This window comes from Diaphorina citri, unplaced genomic scaffold (genome assembly GCF_000475195.1).
Source record: "Diaphorina citri unplaced genomic scaffold, Diaci psyllid genome assembly version 1.1 scaffold397, whole genome shotgun sequence".
In the NCBI taxonomy this organism is placed as follows: Eukaryota; Metazoa; Arthropoda; class Insecta; order Hemiptera; family Psyllidae; genus Diaphorina; species Diaphorina citri.
Genome location: NW_007377832.1, coordinates 163,704 through 177,831, shown reverse-complemented (window position 1 = coordinate 177,831; position 14,128 = coordinate 163,704). Strand labels below are relative to the sequence as shown.

Sequence of the window (14,128 nt, the reverse complement as noted above, 5' to 3'; positions counted from 1 at the left end):
CCCGCTTATTCAGTTACTTTATCAACATCAATACAGGAGAGGGGGATAAAACCTTCTCCTTCTTTCCTCCTCCTCCTCCTTCATCTCTCTTCTTCGTCTGAATTTCTTCTCTTTTTAATCAATTTTACGACAGCTCACAGCTCTCTCCTTTCTTTCTTCTCTTTCCCTCTCGCCTTCCCATTTTCTTTCCGTTACATTCTTTCCTCCCTCTCCTCCTCCTTTTCTTGTAACTTCATTTTATATTTTTCTCCCTCCCCTTCGTCCGCTTATTCGGATAACTTCGTCATTCCAGAAGATCAGGAGAGGGGGAAAAGAGGGTAAGGAAAAGGGAGGGGAGAGGTTTTATGACCATGCATATAAATATAAAATTTATGAGTGACGTTTCCCGGGATGAATCGACGAGAATCAGTGACGGCTGACAATGACGACTGCTGTCGAATTGGGAGGTTTGTGGTTTGGAAACGGCTCACGTGAGAGTGTCTTCATTTGGGGCGTCTTCCCTGCAGATTCACCATTTTTGAACAGCTAAAAAAAAAAAAAAATCCAGAAACATGCCTAAGCAAGTGAAGAAAAGGGCAAGATATTCCTCAACGTCCTGCTTTCTATGATGGGCTTTCTACAAACTTCTCAGCAACAACAAAAGAAGAAACCATAATGTATGTACAATATTATCTTCTTTAAGGTGCGTCCAGACATAGTCGACCGGAAGTCGATCGATGTCGATTCGCAATAAATTCACAACGATCGAAAGCCGTCGACTGCGTGTCGACACACCTTTACAATCATGAAATTTCTGACCTGATGCAGTAAATGTAATTCTTTGAGATTACACTCTACACCATAATTGACAAAGATCAAAAAAAAAAAAAAAAAAAAAAAAAAAAAAGCAAAGCTCTTCACTTTGCATCGGGTTTTATTAAACTTGTCTTTTTTTTTTTTCCTTTCGCAGAAGCTGGTCCAAAATTAAAAAGCAATTAGCTAATGCTGTGCCAAATTGACACCCTATTCAAAGAATAGCTTTTTTTAAGAGGCTTGACAGAGGGAACTGTAACTGCTAAGGTCTTATTGTCCCGAAATTGAAGAGAAGGTAGACAGAATAGCAGAAAGCCAGCCGCTCCGAGAACGAACATTAATTCGCCGCGGGCGGGAATCGAACCCGCGGCCTAGCGCTTACAAGGCAGACGCGCTACCAACTAGGTTAACTATCTTTTTCTACTTCTTCTTCTTTATCCTGCTCCTCCTTAAACCAACCACTCCCTATCAGATAGATCTGACGGGTACACCTGATCAGGTCCGCCTGATGGTGTGTAGCCTCATCAGGTATCTGATCAGGTAGACCTGACAGGCGGACCTTTTCAGCCGTACCTGTCAGGTCTTCCTGATATAGTGAGTGGCTGGTCTGACGCACATGAACTACATACTTCATTTAGGTTCCAGGCAATGTCCATCGACTTCGACCGCCGTTATTGAAGACGCATCACCTTAAAATTCCATCGGGTTTTTGGTTCCCCAATAGCAAATGGTGACGATCTTAGGCGAATAATCCTGATTGAAGAAGTGACACTGGTAATACTTGCTCTGGCCACATTTACAGTCATAGAACCCGTAAATCAGACACCGCCGGAACCCCAAGGTCACGGTTGGCTGCGGGTCTCCTGTTAAGAGGAAGTTGGGTGCGGATCTCGTGAACGTCACACAATACGGCTGGGAAACGTTGAGGTACCCGTAGTCCGGGTGGAATTGGGTCTCGAACAGGGACTTCATTTGGGACGAGCAGAAGTTTTCGGAGTCGGGTGTGTTTCGGCATAGCCAATGAGAGAAGGAGGTTTCCTCGTAGGAACCGCCGATGGGGATCATGTCGTCTGAGGAGACAAAGGTGAGGTGGTACACCAAGAGGAACGTGGCTGAAAAATAAAGAACATGACACTGGATTAACTAACACATCTGCAGAACAAAATGACAGCGGAAGAACGAAATGCTTTCTGAGAGTTGGTCTCAAAGAGGTCGGTCAACACTACTTTTATCGTAAGATCTGACAATATGGTGATCCGAACATCGAAATTAAAGTAAAGTGTCTCAAAGAGGTCGGTCAACACTACTTTTATCGTAAGATCTGACAATATGGTGATCCGAACATCGAAATTAAAGTAAAGTAAGTAACAAAGTAACCAACCAAAGGTAGGATACCTTTAGAGAGATCGTACTCGGACGACACCTGTGTACGGCAAATTTACGCAACCACCATGACTGAAACTTGGCCAAGATGTTGAAATCTACGTCTCTCAGACGGTCTCACAGATCTAGTTCTGTTAGACGGTCTCACAGACCTAGTTCTGTTAGACGGTCTCACAGACCTAGTTCTGTTAGACGGTCTCACAGACCTAGTTCTGTTAGACGGTCTCACAGACCTAGTTCTGTTAGACGGTCTCACAGACCTAGTTCTGTTAGACGGTCTCACAGACCTAGTTCTGTTAGACGGTCTCACAGACCTAGTTCTGTTAGACGGTCTCACAGACCTAGTTCTGTTAGACGGTCTCACAGACCTAGTTCTGTTAGACGGTCTCACAGACCTAGTTCTGTTAGACGGTCTCACAGACCTAGTTCTGTTAGACGGTCTCACAGACCTAGTTCTGTTAGACGGTCTCACAGACCTAGTTCTGTTAGACGGTCTCACAGACCTAGTTCTGTTAGACGGTCTCACAGACCTAGTTCTGTTAGACGGTCTCACAGACCTAGTTCTGTTAGACGGTCTCACAGACCTAGTTCTGTTAGACGGTCTCACAGACCTAGTTCTGTTAGACGGTCTCACAGACCTAGTTCTGTTAGACGGTCTCACAGACCTAGTTCTGTTAGACGGTCTCACAGACCTAGTTCTGTTAGACGGTCTCACAGACCTAGTTCTGTTAGACGGTCTCACAGACCTAGTTCTGTTAGACGGTCTCACAGACCTAGTTCTGTTAGACGGTCTCACAGACCTAGTTCTGTTAGACGGTCTCACAGACCTAGTTCTGTTAGACGGTCTCACAGACCTAGTTCTGTTAGACGGTCTCACAGACCTAGTTCTGTTAGACGGTCTCACAGACCTAGTTCTGTTAGACGGTCTCACAGACCTAGTTCTGTTAGACGGTCTCACAGACCTAGTTCTGTTAGACGGTCTCACAGACCTAGTTCTGTTAGACGGTCTCACAGACCTAGTTCTGTTAGACGGTCTCACAGACCTAGTTCTGTTAGACGGTCTCACAGACCTAGTTCTGTTAGACGGTCTCACAGACCTAGTTCTGTTAGACGGTCTCACAGACCTAGTTCTGTTAGACGGTCTCACAGACCTAGTTCTGTTAGACGGTCTCACAGACCTAGTTCTGTTAGACGGTCTCACAGACCTAGTTCTGTTAGACGGTCTCACAGACCTAGTTCTGTTAGACGGTCTCACAGACCTAGTTCTGTTAGACGGTCTCACAGACCTAGTTCTGTTAGACGGTCCACCACGAAGAAAAGGGGGGGAGAATTATGGGGGGGGGGGGGGGAATCACAATTTCATTACCTATGTACCTTAGTAGTTGCTGGGGTGCCTCAAGAACTTGATTTTATACTAGCAAATATTAAAAAGACAGTTATATGCAACACGCTTGGAGTTGTGTCTATGACCCTAGGTTACGAGTCTTTCTATAAAATATCGTTTTCTATCCGGATTCGAACCCACAACCACCGAATTGAGAATACCTGGGATTTCCCGCTTACCTCAGTGCTAGTATTTTCATCCAGCACATCGAATATGCTTCTCTTCTTCGCGGACTCTGACCCTTTCATTCCGCCCGTCCTCTGACTAAGCCTTTCATTCCCCTCGCCTTTGACTCTCGCGTAGGAACTGAGTATGTCGGTACTGAACGGGTCGGGTTTGGCCTCTCCCGGGGTGGCCGTTAGGTCGCGGCGGGCCACTAGATTGGAGGATTGAAATTGGCCGGGTTTGGAGTTGGTCTGACTGAGAGGCTGATGCTGAAAATATGAACACAGGAGAATGATTTATACTGAGACTATATTACTCAACATTTTTAAATTTGGAAAGTAAACAAGACTGTAAAGCAGAAAGACTGTAAAGTAAACGATAAAAGAGCAGCTAATAACAACACTCAAGCCAACCTAGTTATTATTATTATTATTTTTTTAAAAGAGGTTTGACAGAGGGAACTGTAACTGCTATGGTCTTATCGTCCCGAAATCGTTTTTTTTTTTTTTTTAAGAGGTTTGACAGAGGGAACTGTAACTGCTATGGTCTTATCGTCCCGAAATCGAAGAGAGAAGGAAGACAGGATAGGAGAAAGCCAGCCGTTCCGAGAACGAACTTTATCCCATCAGGATAATTTCCCCGGTCGGGAATCGAACCCGCGGCCTAGCGCTTACAAGGCAGACGCACTATAAAGTAAAGTAAGCTGATCTTAGTAATTTTATTGTAGATACAAATACCTAGAATTAGATTCGAAAAAGCTTAACCCGACTTTTAGGACTGTTTGCCCCTACACCTAAGCCTCAGAGTGAGGTTTTTGTGTATGGAAGTATACAAAATATGTACCTACCTTCATAATTATGGGATAGTTTACATACCCAGTACCTATGTAGGTACGTATATACTTCCACAGGTTAACTAGGCTGGCTAAAGAATCGCTTTGGCGGTTCGAGACATGGATTTAGAATTATTAGGAAATTATTTATAGTAATAATATTAAATATTATAATTATTATTTAATTAAACTGCAATGCCAGGTTAACTAGGCTGGCTAAAGAATCGCTTTGGCGGTTCGAGACATGGATTTAGAATTATTAGGAAATTATTTATAGTAATAATATTATATTATTTAATTAAACTGCAATGCGTTTTACAAAAATAACTTGAAGGCCGAAGAGCCTACTAGAAACTGTTGAGAATAGTCGAGATTTTCATTGTAAGATTAGGTATTAGGTAGCATGCAAAGAGAGTTTTCCTTTATTAATAAGTAGGTACCTAATACATGTGTTTCAATTTTATTAGAAAATACCTATTCAACATATTATTATAGTAGGTACCTAAGTACATCTATTCATATCTATGTAAAATTGTAGAATAGAATATACCTTGTTTATCCTGCTCAAATGAGACTAAAAAGTCCCTTTACCCCAGCAGTCTAAACAAGGTTTCGTGTATTTTATGGGTTTAACATGGTAGGAAAAAAAAAAAAAAAAAAAAAAATCAATTTGATGCTGAAAGTGTCACAGAAAATAGCGGTCAAACACCATTTAAAAACAAATATCACAATTTTCATTTTGAACACTTCTGGGACAGTACAGCTAGGTATAAACTGAGTTTATTATTATTTTTTTTTTTTGTAGATTGTACCTAGATTTATTTTACAGGTACTATGTAATTTACAGTTTGATGCAGATACAGATTTTACAGATACCACAACCACATAACCTTTACCTGGAAAAAGTAAAACGAACATTGGGTTCAAGGATTAATCCTGGTAATGACAAATAATGATAATTATAGGTTTTTACACATAAAAACACTCGTTAACCTAGGTTTAATAAGAGTAAAAATAATTATTTTAATCAGATATTATTATCTGTATTTTCGTATTCACAGTAACCACAGGCGAAAAATCAAAATACGGTTCTAGGGAAAATACAAAAACTTGACACTAGATTTTCATTCTCTAAAAATGTACATTTGTATTCACAGTAACCACAGGCGAAAAATCAAAATACGGTTCTAGGGAAAATACAAAAACTTGACACTAGATTTTCATTCTCTAAAAATTTACATTTTCGTGCTGTTTTTATTGATGGAACAAAATGGGTACTAAATGATGGGCTTTGGTACAAATTCGCAGCAAAAGTTGTGGTGCTAACTTCACGCACCTACATTTTCGTGCTGTTTTTAATGTATGTACTTTTTAGTCCGTCCTTCTCTTTTGAAATATGAGACAATCTATTATTGTGAGGCCTATACAGTTTGTACAAAAGTTCACGTGCCATCATGCTTTCAAGTGTACGTAGGTATACTGCCAGCCTAATAGTAAGGTACTCGACCATTATTGTTTGAAGTGTTGCTAAATGGGTTCGATTCCCGCCCGCGGCAACCTTTATCCTCAACAGATGAGGTACATATTAGGTCAGCCACTATCAGGTAGACCTGATGAGCACACACAGTATCATATAGGTACCTTACACAATCATTAGTAATGTCATTATTTCGAAGTAATGATGATGAAAAATCAGAAAATCCGGAATTCCATCATTAGTAATGACATTACTAATGACTGTGTAAGGTACCTATTGACCTGAGAGGTACAGCTGAAAATCAGAAAATCCGGAATTCCATCATTAGTAATGACATTACTAATGACTGTGTAAGGTACCTATTGACCTGAGAGGTACAGCTGAAAAGCAGTGTTGACAGATCAGTATAATTTATACTAGATCTAGTATAATTTGAACCTGTTAGTATAATTTTTAGTATCGGAATTTTTTAGATTTTTTTTTAGTATAATTTTTGGTATAATTTGTAAGAATCTATCATGAGGGAAAAAAACCTTTTTTTTTTCGCAGAGGGGGGTTTTTTTATTTTTTTAACGAAACAGGCCCTAAAATATCGATAGTATCAATTTATTTATGAAACAGGGCCCAAAATATCGATAGTATCAAAGAGCACCGCAACCGACAAGAGCGCTAGAGTCGATTATCTAAATTGTATTTTTTTTTTTTCCTAGTGAATTTTGTTAGTTTCGGGGGTTAAAAATAATCCTATGGTAACAAAGTTCCGCTCAAGTCTACTGTAAAATGAAACTATAAGATGATTTCACTTATAATTTCTCTGGAAAGACATTACTAATGACTGTGTAAGGTACCTATTGACCTGAGAGGTACAGCTGAAAAGGTCCGCCTGTCAGTACAACCTGATACCTAATAGTGAATGGCTCTCGTTAGGATCGACCAGAAATCATAAATCCCTAGCTGTTCAAAACACACAGGTAGGCTAATAACAGGACTTCTGGGACACCCAGGCTACCTTACAGTACTTCTGGGACACACTGCAGATGCCATGCCAGGCCTCGGCAAATACCATAGCGAGTGAGAAGTATGGTTTATGTATCAGATTCTGTAATAATTCTGTTGTACGCAGTGATTTTGTGCAAATATTTGCCTTGTGATGTAGGTAGCGGTAGGTAAATGAGATGGATTCGTGGAAAAATCCCTTCCTCTCCCCTCAGTCCCTAATTCCTTTCCCCTCTCTTCCTCTCGGTTAATAATTCTGTTGTACGCAGTGATTTTGTGCAAATATTTGCCTTGTGATGTAGGTAGCGGTAGGTAAATGAGATGGATTCGTGGAAACATCCCTTCCTCTCCCCTCAGTCCCTAATTCCTTTCCCCTCTCTTCCTCTCGGTTTCTTCTTCTTCTTCTTCTTCTTCTTCTTCTTCTTCTTCTTCTTCTTCTTCTTCTTCTTCTTCTTCTCTGTATTTCTTCCTCCTCTCTCCTCTCCCTCAAATAAGTGTGGGGAGTTTATCAATGAAATGGGAGTATTTGGATGTACATGTAATTGGATGACTAGCATGGCAGGGGGAGTAATATGATTTAATTGCAACGGAGGAAAAAATGTTTTAATTGAGATTTGAAAAAGAAGAAAAAAAAATCAGGGATGAGGAGTCATAATATAAATAGGTAGGTAGATTTTTTTTTTTTTTATCCTAACTTTTGTATTCAACAGGTAGGTAGGTAACACTATATTTTGTTCACCTCGGGCCGGTCTTTCTGTAATTTTGAAATCTACCGCGAAAACATGACTCCGCCAGCCTAGTTAGCTTAGTTGGTAGTGCGTCTGCCTTGTAAGGGCTAGGCCGCGGGTTCGATTCCCGCCCGGGGCGGATTTTATCCTGATGGGACAATGTTCGTTTTCGGAACGGCTGGCTTTCTCCTATCCTGTCTTCCTTCTCTCTTCAATTTCGGGACGATAAGACCATAGCAGTTACAGTTCCCTCTGTCAAACCTCTTAAAAAAAAAAAAAAAAAAAAAAAAAAAAAAACATGACTCCAAGAATTCCAAAAGATACCTTTTCCCCCAGATACATTCCAACACAATATGGAGACAATCTACGCTTTTAGACTATATGTACCGCTTCTACAGTGCTCCACTTGCGAAGGAAAGCTTATCATGTTAAGTGGTACTGTTTTCGAACCCCTGGAATGAAATGCAGAAGGAGAAGGAGAAAGGAGCAAAGAAGGGAAATTGCAGTTGTAGGAAAAAGAAGAGGAAATTTGAGGGGGAGGAAAAGGAGAAGAAGTAGCGGAAGATGGAGAAAATGCAGTTCTAAGAGGAGAGAAGGAACAAGTCAGAGGAGAGGAAAGAGGAGGAAAATGAAAAAAGGTTTAGAAGCACAAGGAGGAAGAGAAGACAAAGGGAGAAGAAAGTGTGCAGATGTGGGAGGAGGAGGAGTAGGAGGACTAGGAGGAAGAAGTAGCGGAAGATGGAGAAAATGCAGTTCTAAGAGGAGAGAAGGAACAAGTCAGAGGAGAGGAAAGAGGAGGAAAATGAAAAAAAGGATTAGAAGCACAAGGAGGAAGAGAAGACAAAGGGAGAAGAAAGTGTGCAGATGTGGGAGGAGGAGGAGGAGTAGGAGGAGGACAAGAATGAAGGGGAAGGAGAAAAGAAGAAGAGAGAAAAAGAAAAGAAGAGGAGGAAGAGACAGAAGAAAGAGGAGGAAAAGGCTAATAAGGAGCATAAGAAAGTGCAGATATAGGAGGAGGAGGAGGAAGAGAAGGAGAGACAGGGGAAGTGTTAGTCTAACGCCTTCTGACAAAGATGGATCGGCATCTTTGAGAACGCATATTGTGAACGCTTTTTTCATTATTATTATTTATTATTTTACTTATTTTAAAAGAAAAAGGAGGGAGAAAGATCGAAGAAAGTTCGAGGAGGAGGAGGAGTAGGAGGAGGGGGAGAAAGATCGGAGGAGGAGTAGGAGGAGATGGAGGAGCAGAAGGCAGTGGCGTGTCATGAGATTTTTTTTTAAAAAACGTAGATATAAATTTAAACTCTTAGTACCTATATAAACCCATCATATGTATGCAATTCAATATCTGCTGGTGGTCTTTATGGCCATATTTATGAACAAAATTCTGGCTCTCAGACTGCACTGAAGCATCAATTCCAAACATCTCATTGACTAGATTTATTTTGTAGTTTGTAGAAGCTAGAATCCAGAAGTGACCACTGGAAGTTACACTTTTTGGAGAAAAATCCGAACAGCGGTGTGTTTCTCTACCTTCCCTGGAGGCTACGCCACTGCGAGGACGAGAAAGAAAAACGGATGGAGGGGACTTAGATGAGTTTATTTTCTTTAACGGTTGACTTTTCACACAAAAGACAGATTATTATCTAAATAAGAAGGTGAAAAACGATGAGGGGGAGGTAGCGAGGACAAAAAATGGAACTGGTGGAGGTGTTTGACAGTGGAGGTGTTGAAGGGGGGATCTGGGCCGGATATTATCCCGGCAAACTTTTCCTTAATGGCGGATAGACGAGAAAAGAAAGGACTTTTATACCTTTGGAAAATAAGTTTCCTAAAGATTTGGATGGGAAAAGAGGGAGAAAGAGTGGAGGTGAAAGAGTGAAAATGGAGTGAGGAGCGTTCTATTTATCGGAGGATTTAATAGCCTTCCACTTCCCTTCCAAACACTTCCCCGACTCCGAGCCGATCCTGTTCTAACCCCGCTGGGAGATGTATTTAATCATAATTGTCGACTTTTGAAAGGGACGGAAATTTGAGGTGACATCATTGGGTCTTAATTTTGATAAATACCTATTTAAACTATTATTATCATTATTATTATTATTATTATTATTTTCAAGAGGTTTGACAGAGGGAACTGTAACTGCTACGGTCTTATCGTCCCGAAATCGAAGAGAGAAGGAAGTCAGGATAGGAGAAAGCCAGCCGTTCCGAGAACGAACATTATCCCATCAGGATAAAATCCGCCCCGGGCGGGAATCGAACCCGCCGCCTAACGCTTACAAGGCATATTTAAATTTTTTGATAAAGACTGAAATCTGTCTTTCTAAACCACAAAATGTTCGACTTTCTAAGTCTCTATCGTTTTTTTTTTTTTTTTTTTTTTTTTTTTTTTTTTCTCCAAGTTAAGAGAGAAGATAAGAAAGTTACGTGCGGAGTTATTGGCCGCCACTCGAGCTCAGACAGTCTGACAGACCGCGGTCTCATAGACCTTGGTCTGATTTTTCCGCCACACAGTTTTGTTTTGCGGGGGTTTAACAACTCGAGATTGTAATGAAACGAGGATTTCCCTCTAACCAGGTCAACCTTGGATTGAACTCAATCCTGAGACAATTCGCGGTGGTAAAACTCGACCTTGCTTATAAAGTCAGAGTCCCAGGCCTTATTGGTTATATTATTTGGTTTATAGTTCATAGTTAATTATTTATTTATTTGGACTCTTTATTCGTTACCTTATAATTCAATGTACACAAAGACAAGAAATTACAAACAAAGGGCGAAATTATTGCCAAGGGCAATCTCTCTCCTTTAATCCTGTTATGGCTATGGAATTTTGAGAAGGAAAAGGTACCCCTGTCTCCTAAGTACGGCCCTAATAGAGAGGAAGGATATCTGTGCTTCGTTAACTTCCACGAAGAAGACGCCACTCGTTTCTTTGGGTTTACAGATTCCCATTTTGGGTATCTCACACCACGCCTCTATCGGAATATAAATCGTACTCAAGTACTTACCAATAACACTGAATCTTGTTTAGGTAGTAAAGAGGATTTAAACCACAGTGTAATGAAATTTCGAGAGAGGGATTTCGAACTCTAAATATTTTCAAGTGGGCTTTTTATAACCCGTTTTTCTTCCATTATTGATGAAGCGACCAAGATGAAGAGGCGTGAAAAGCCTCTTTATAGCTGAGGTCATCAAAAGGTGCTCTTTACCATGGTTTTAGGTACTTGAGAGCTCTGTTGTTTGGGTCAAATCTTGTGACTAGCTTTTGCGTTACTAGTATTTAGCTGTAAGGCCAGCCACTCAGATACACCTGATCAGGTAGAATACAAGGTACACCTGATCAGGTGTATCTGTCGGGTCTTCTTGATAGTCAGTGGCTGGCGTAAGGTCGAGTTTTACCACCGTCGATTGTCTCAGGATTGAGTTCAATTCGAGGTCGACCTTGAATATAGGGAAATCCTCGTTTCACCTCAATCCCGAGTTGGTAAACCCCAACATAAAAGTCGCGCTAAAACGCTTACTTACTTACCAACGTAAGTAAGTGTGGTAGGTAAGTATTACGCTTCCAACGGACGACGGGCCTAAAACCAGACAAGTTTCCCCAAGTACCTCTTACCCATCCGTTCGTCTTCATCAACACACGCTATATCAAACTCCAGGAGCTCCCTGACAAAACCTCCTATAGCTCACACTCGTATTGTAATACTTACATGAATAAATTTGCATCTCATATGAAATGGAATTTTTGAAAGCTCCAACTTCGTCTACAGGGTTGTTGTTGATGCGGCTCGAGCTTTAGTCGAACGGTGATGGCAGGATAAAGGAAAGATGTTTTTATTGTCTTGCCAAGTCCTGTTATGGCTATGGAATTTTGAGAAGGAAAAGGTACCCCTGGCAGGATAAAGAAAAGATACACCGGGGTGATGGACTCTCAATTGATAGCCATGTTTAATCGGGTCGTCCTGAACGCCTGAACCGCAGTCAACCATCGCATCGTGAGGACTTGTGCCTATTCTTTAAAAGCGGAGAGAATATGGTGATGTGACACAGGTACATCTAGCTATTGGCGTCTATTTTTTTATTTTATTTTATTTACATAGTATACATTATGCTTCCTCTGGTAATTCAGCCACTGGTCGCTACTCGTTTGAAGAAGCTACCTCGATGGCCCTCACAAGGCTGAGAGCATCCCTCATTCCAAACATTAGAGCAGAAATGTTTCGCCACATTTAAACCTTGGACCTTCGGTTTACGAGGATGATATTTAGCTGGCCAAGAAATCTCTTTTTGGCCCGTCCTGTAGGCATAATATATGTCACTTTGGAAAGTAAACAGCGAAAAAAGCGCTGAATGTAAAAAAAAAAAAAGTTATGAAGGAAAATTTTGATTTTTTTTCCCACGTATTCACCATCATAATGTAAACCTACCCACCCATCTACCTACCTAACTTTCTGCATGAAGAATGGTAAAAAAAAAGAATATACTACACCTACACCAACCTACTTCATTCGAAGAATTTTTGAAATAAGAGCCATTTTCTGTACTGTTTTCTTTTGAAAAATGGTCCTTTTCTCACAGACTGCTCAGTATGCCGGTAGTTTTACACTCTATTCGGCGACACCGACAAACTACCCGTCTACTCACATTAACCACACCCAGACCGAGTAAGGCTAGAAGTACGTATACTTTATAATTCCCCAGATGGTCACCCAGCCGGATACTAATCACGTTCAACGTTGTTCAACTTCAGTGATCCAAGGGGAACTGGTGCATTGAACGTGCTATCGCCGCGCCGAGCGCCGCGCCCCGTTGGCTTATTAGATAATTAGAGAATCTGTTACACTCTGAATGCAGAGATGAGAGTGTTTAAAAATAACTAAAGGTAAAGCATAGAGCTTTAGAACAAACATGGAAAGCTCACGAAGGGATAAAGAAGGAGAGACGAAACAAGAGAGAGAGAGAATTAGAGAATCTGTTACACTCTGAATGCAGAGATGAGAGTGTTTAAAAATAACTAAAGGTAAAGCATAGAGCTTTAGAACAAACATGCAAAGCTCACGAAGGGATAAAGAAGGAGAGACGAAACAAGAGAGAGATAGTCACAGAACCAGGCTGTTTTTGTCAAAATATGTCACGCATTCCATGTTCTGTCATGTCGTAATGTTACAAAACAAGCATCCCAGGGCATACAAAATACAAAGTATGTGCCTCGTACAAACAAAACATTTTTTCTGCTCTTCAAAAACCTTTCATAAAATATGAAATTTGAAATATGAGCCCCTAACTTGAACCCAAAAAATACCACTTCGTGGCATAAAAAAGACCCCGCCAAGTCGTTCCTCCCAAAATAAATCAAGTGCCCACAAAAAATAAACAAAAATCCATCCCACCCCAAAAAAGATTAGAAATCAATTTTGTACCCCGCCTTTTATTCACTTCATAATTTGTGTCCTCCTACTTCACGTAGTACCTACCTTTCTTTCCCCTCATTGCACTCCACTTTCCTCTAATATTACTTCTGCTTCACTGCATTGGCGGCGTGCCACCTACCTTCCTTTACCCTCATTGCACTCCTCTTTCCTCTAAAGTCTAATCTCACTCCTGCTTCACTGCATTGGCGGCGTGCAATGCTTTAAAAATAAATAGATGGCACGCCGCCAATGCAGTGAAGCAGAAGTAATATTAGAGAAAGAGGAGTGCAATGAGGGGAAAGAAAGGTAGCTGGCACGCCGCCAATGCAGTGAAGCAGAAGTAATATTAGAGAAAGAGGAGTGCAATGAGGGGAAAGAAAGGTAGCTGGCACGCCGCCAATGCAGTGAAGCAGAAGTAATATTAGAGAAAGAGGAGTGCAATGAGGGGAAAGAAAGGTAGGTACTACGTGAAGGAGGAGCACACAAATTTGAAGGCGGGGTACAAAATTGATTTCTAATCTTTTTTGGGGTGGGATACTGATACAGTTCTTCGCTTTTGTCATTTTGTAGCGATGAAACATCTGCAACATTGGACGTTAGGGGTCTGTGTCATAATCTCATAACTTTTTGCAGAAACTTAGCATAATATGACGTATGAGCGTAGCGCAACAAAGTACAAAGACAATAGGCATGGTAACATCATTTGAGCACTGGTCCTAAGGCCTAACCAACTTTTAAAACTATCACCTTATCAAAATCATTTTTCATATTTTTATTAGGGTTTTCTTACATTTATAAGTCAACTAGCTGAATTCCGTCGCTTCGCTCCGGATCCCGCTAGTTCATCTCGAGGCATGGCCAAACTTGTAGAAAAGGCATGGCCGAACTTGTAGAAAATGATAAAAAATACGGTCGCGCTGCGCGCTCCCTATTAGCTGCATAGTTATCTAACTA

At 40.9% G+C, this 14,128-nt stretch overlaps 1 protein-coding gene across 1 annotated transcript; it reads right to left on the bottom strand.

Moving 5' to 3' along the window:
- Positions 1-1,327: 1,327 nt before the first annotated feature.
- Positions 1,328-5,646, bottom strand: LOC113467075. The gene is made up of 2 exons (XM_026823026.1): positions 5,453-5,646; positions 1,328-1,904 (listed from the first exon to the last, which is right to left on the bottom strand). Exons 1-2 carry the CDS (start codon positions 5,472-5,474, stop codon positions 1,483-1,485), a joined length of 444 nt encoding a protein of 147 aa, XP_026678827.1. The 5' UTR covers positions 5,475-5,646; the 3' UTR covers positions 1,328-1,482.
- Between the last annotated feature and the right edge of the window lie 8,482 nt (positions 5,647-14,128).

Excerpts from the sequence above, each read along its gene's own strand:
- LOC113467075 (XM_026823026.1), bottom strand. The coding sequence starts at position 5,474 with ATGTTCGTTTTACTTTTTCCAG. Across the intron at positions 1,905-5,452 it reads GTTCGTTTTACTTTTTCCAG|CCACGTTCCTCTTGGTGTAC; the intron begins GTAAAGGTTATG and ends TTTATTTTTCAG.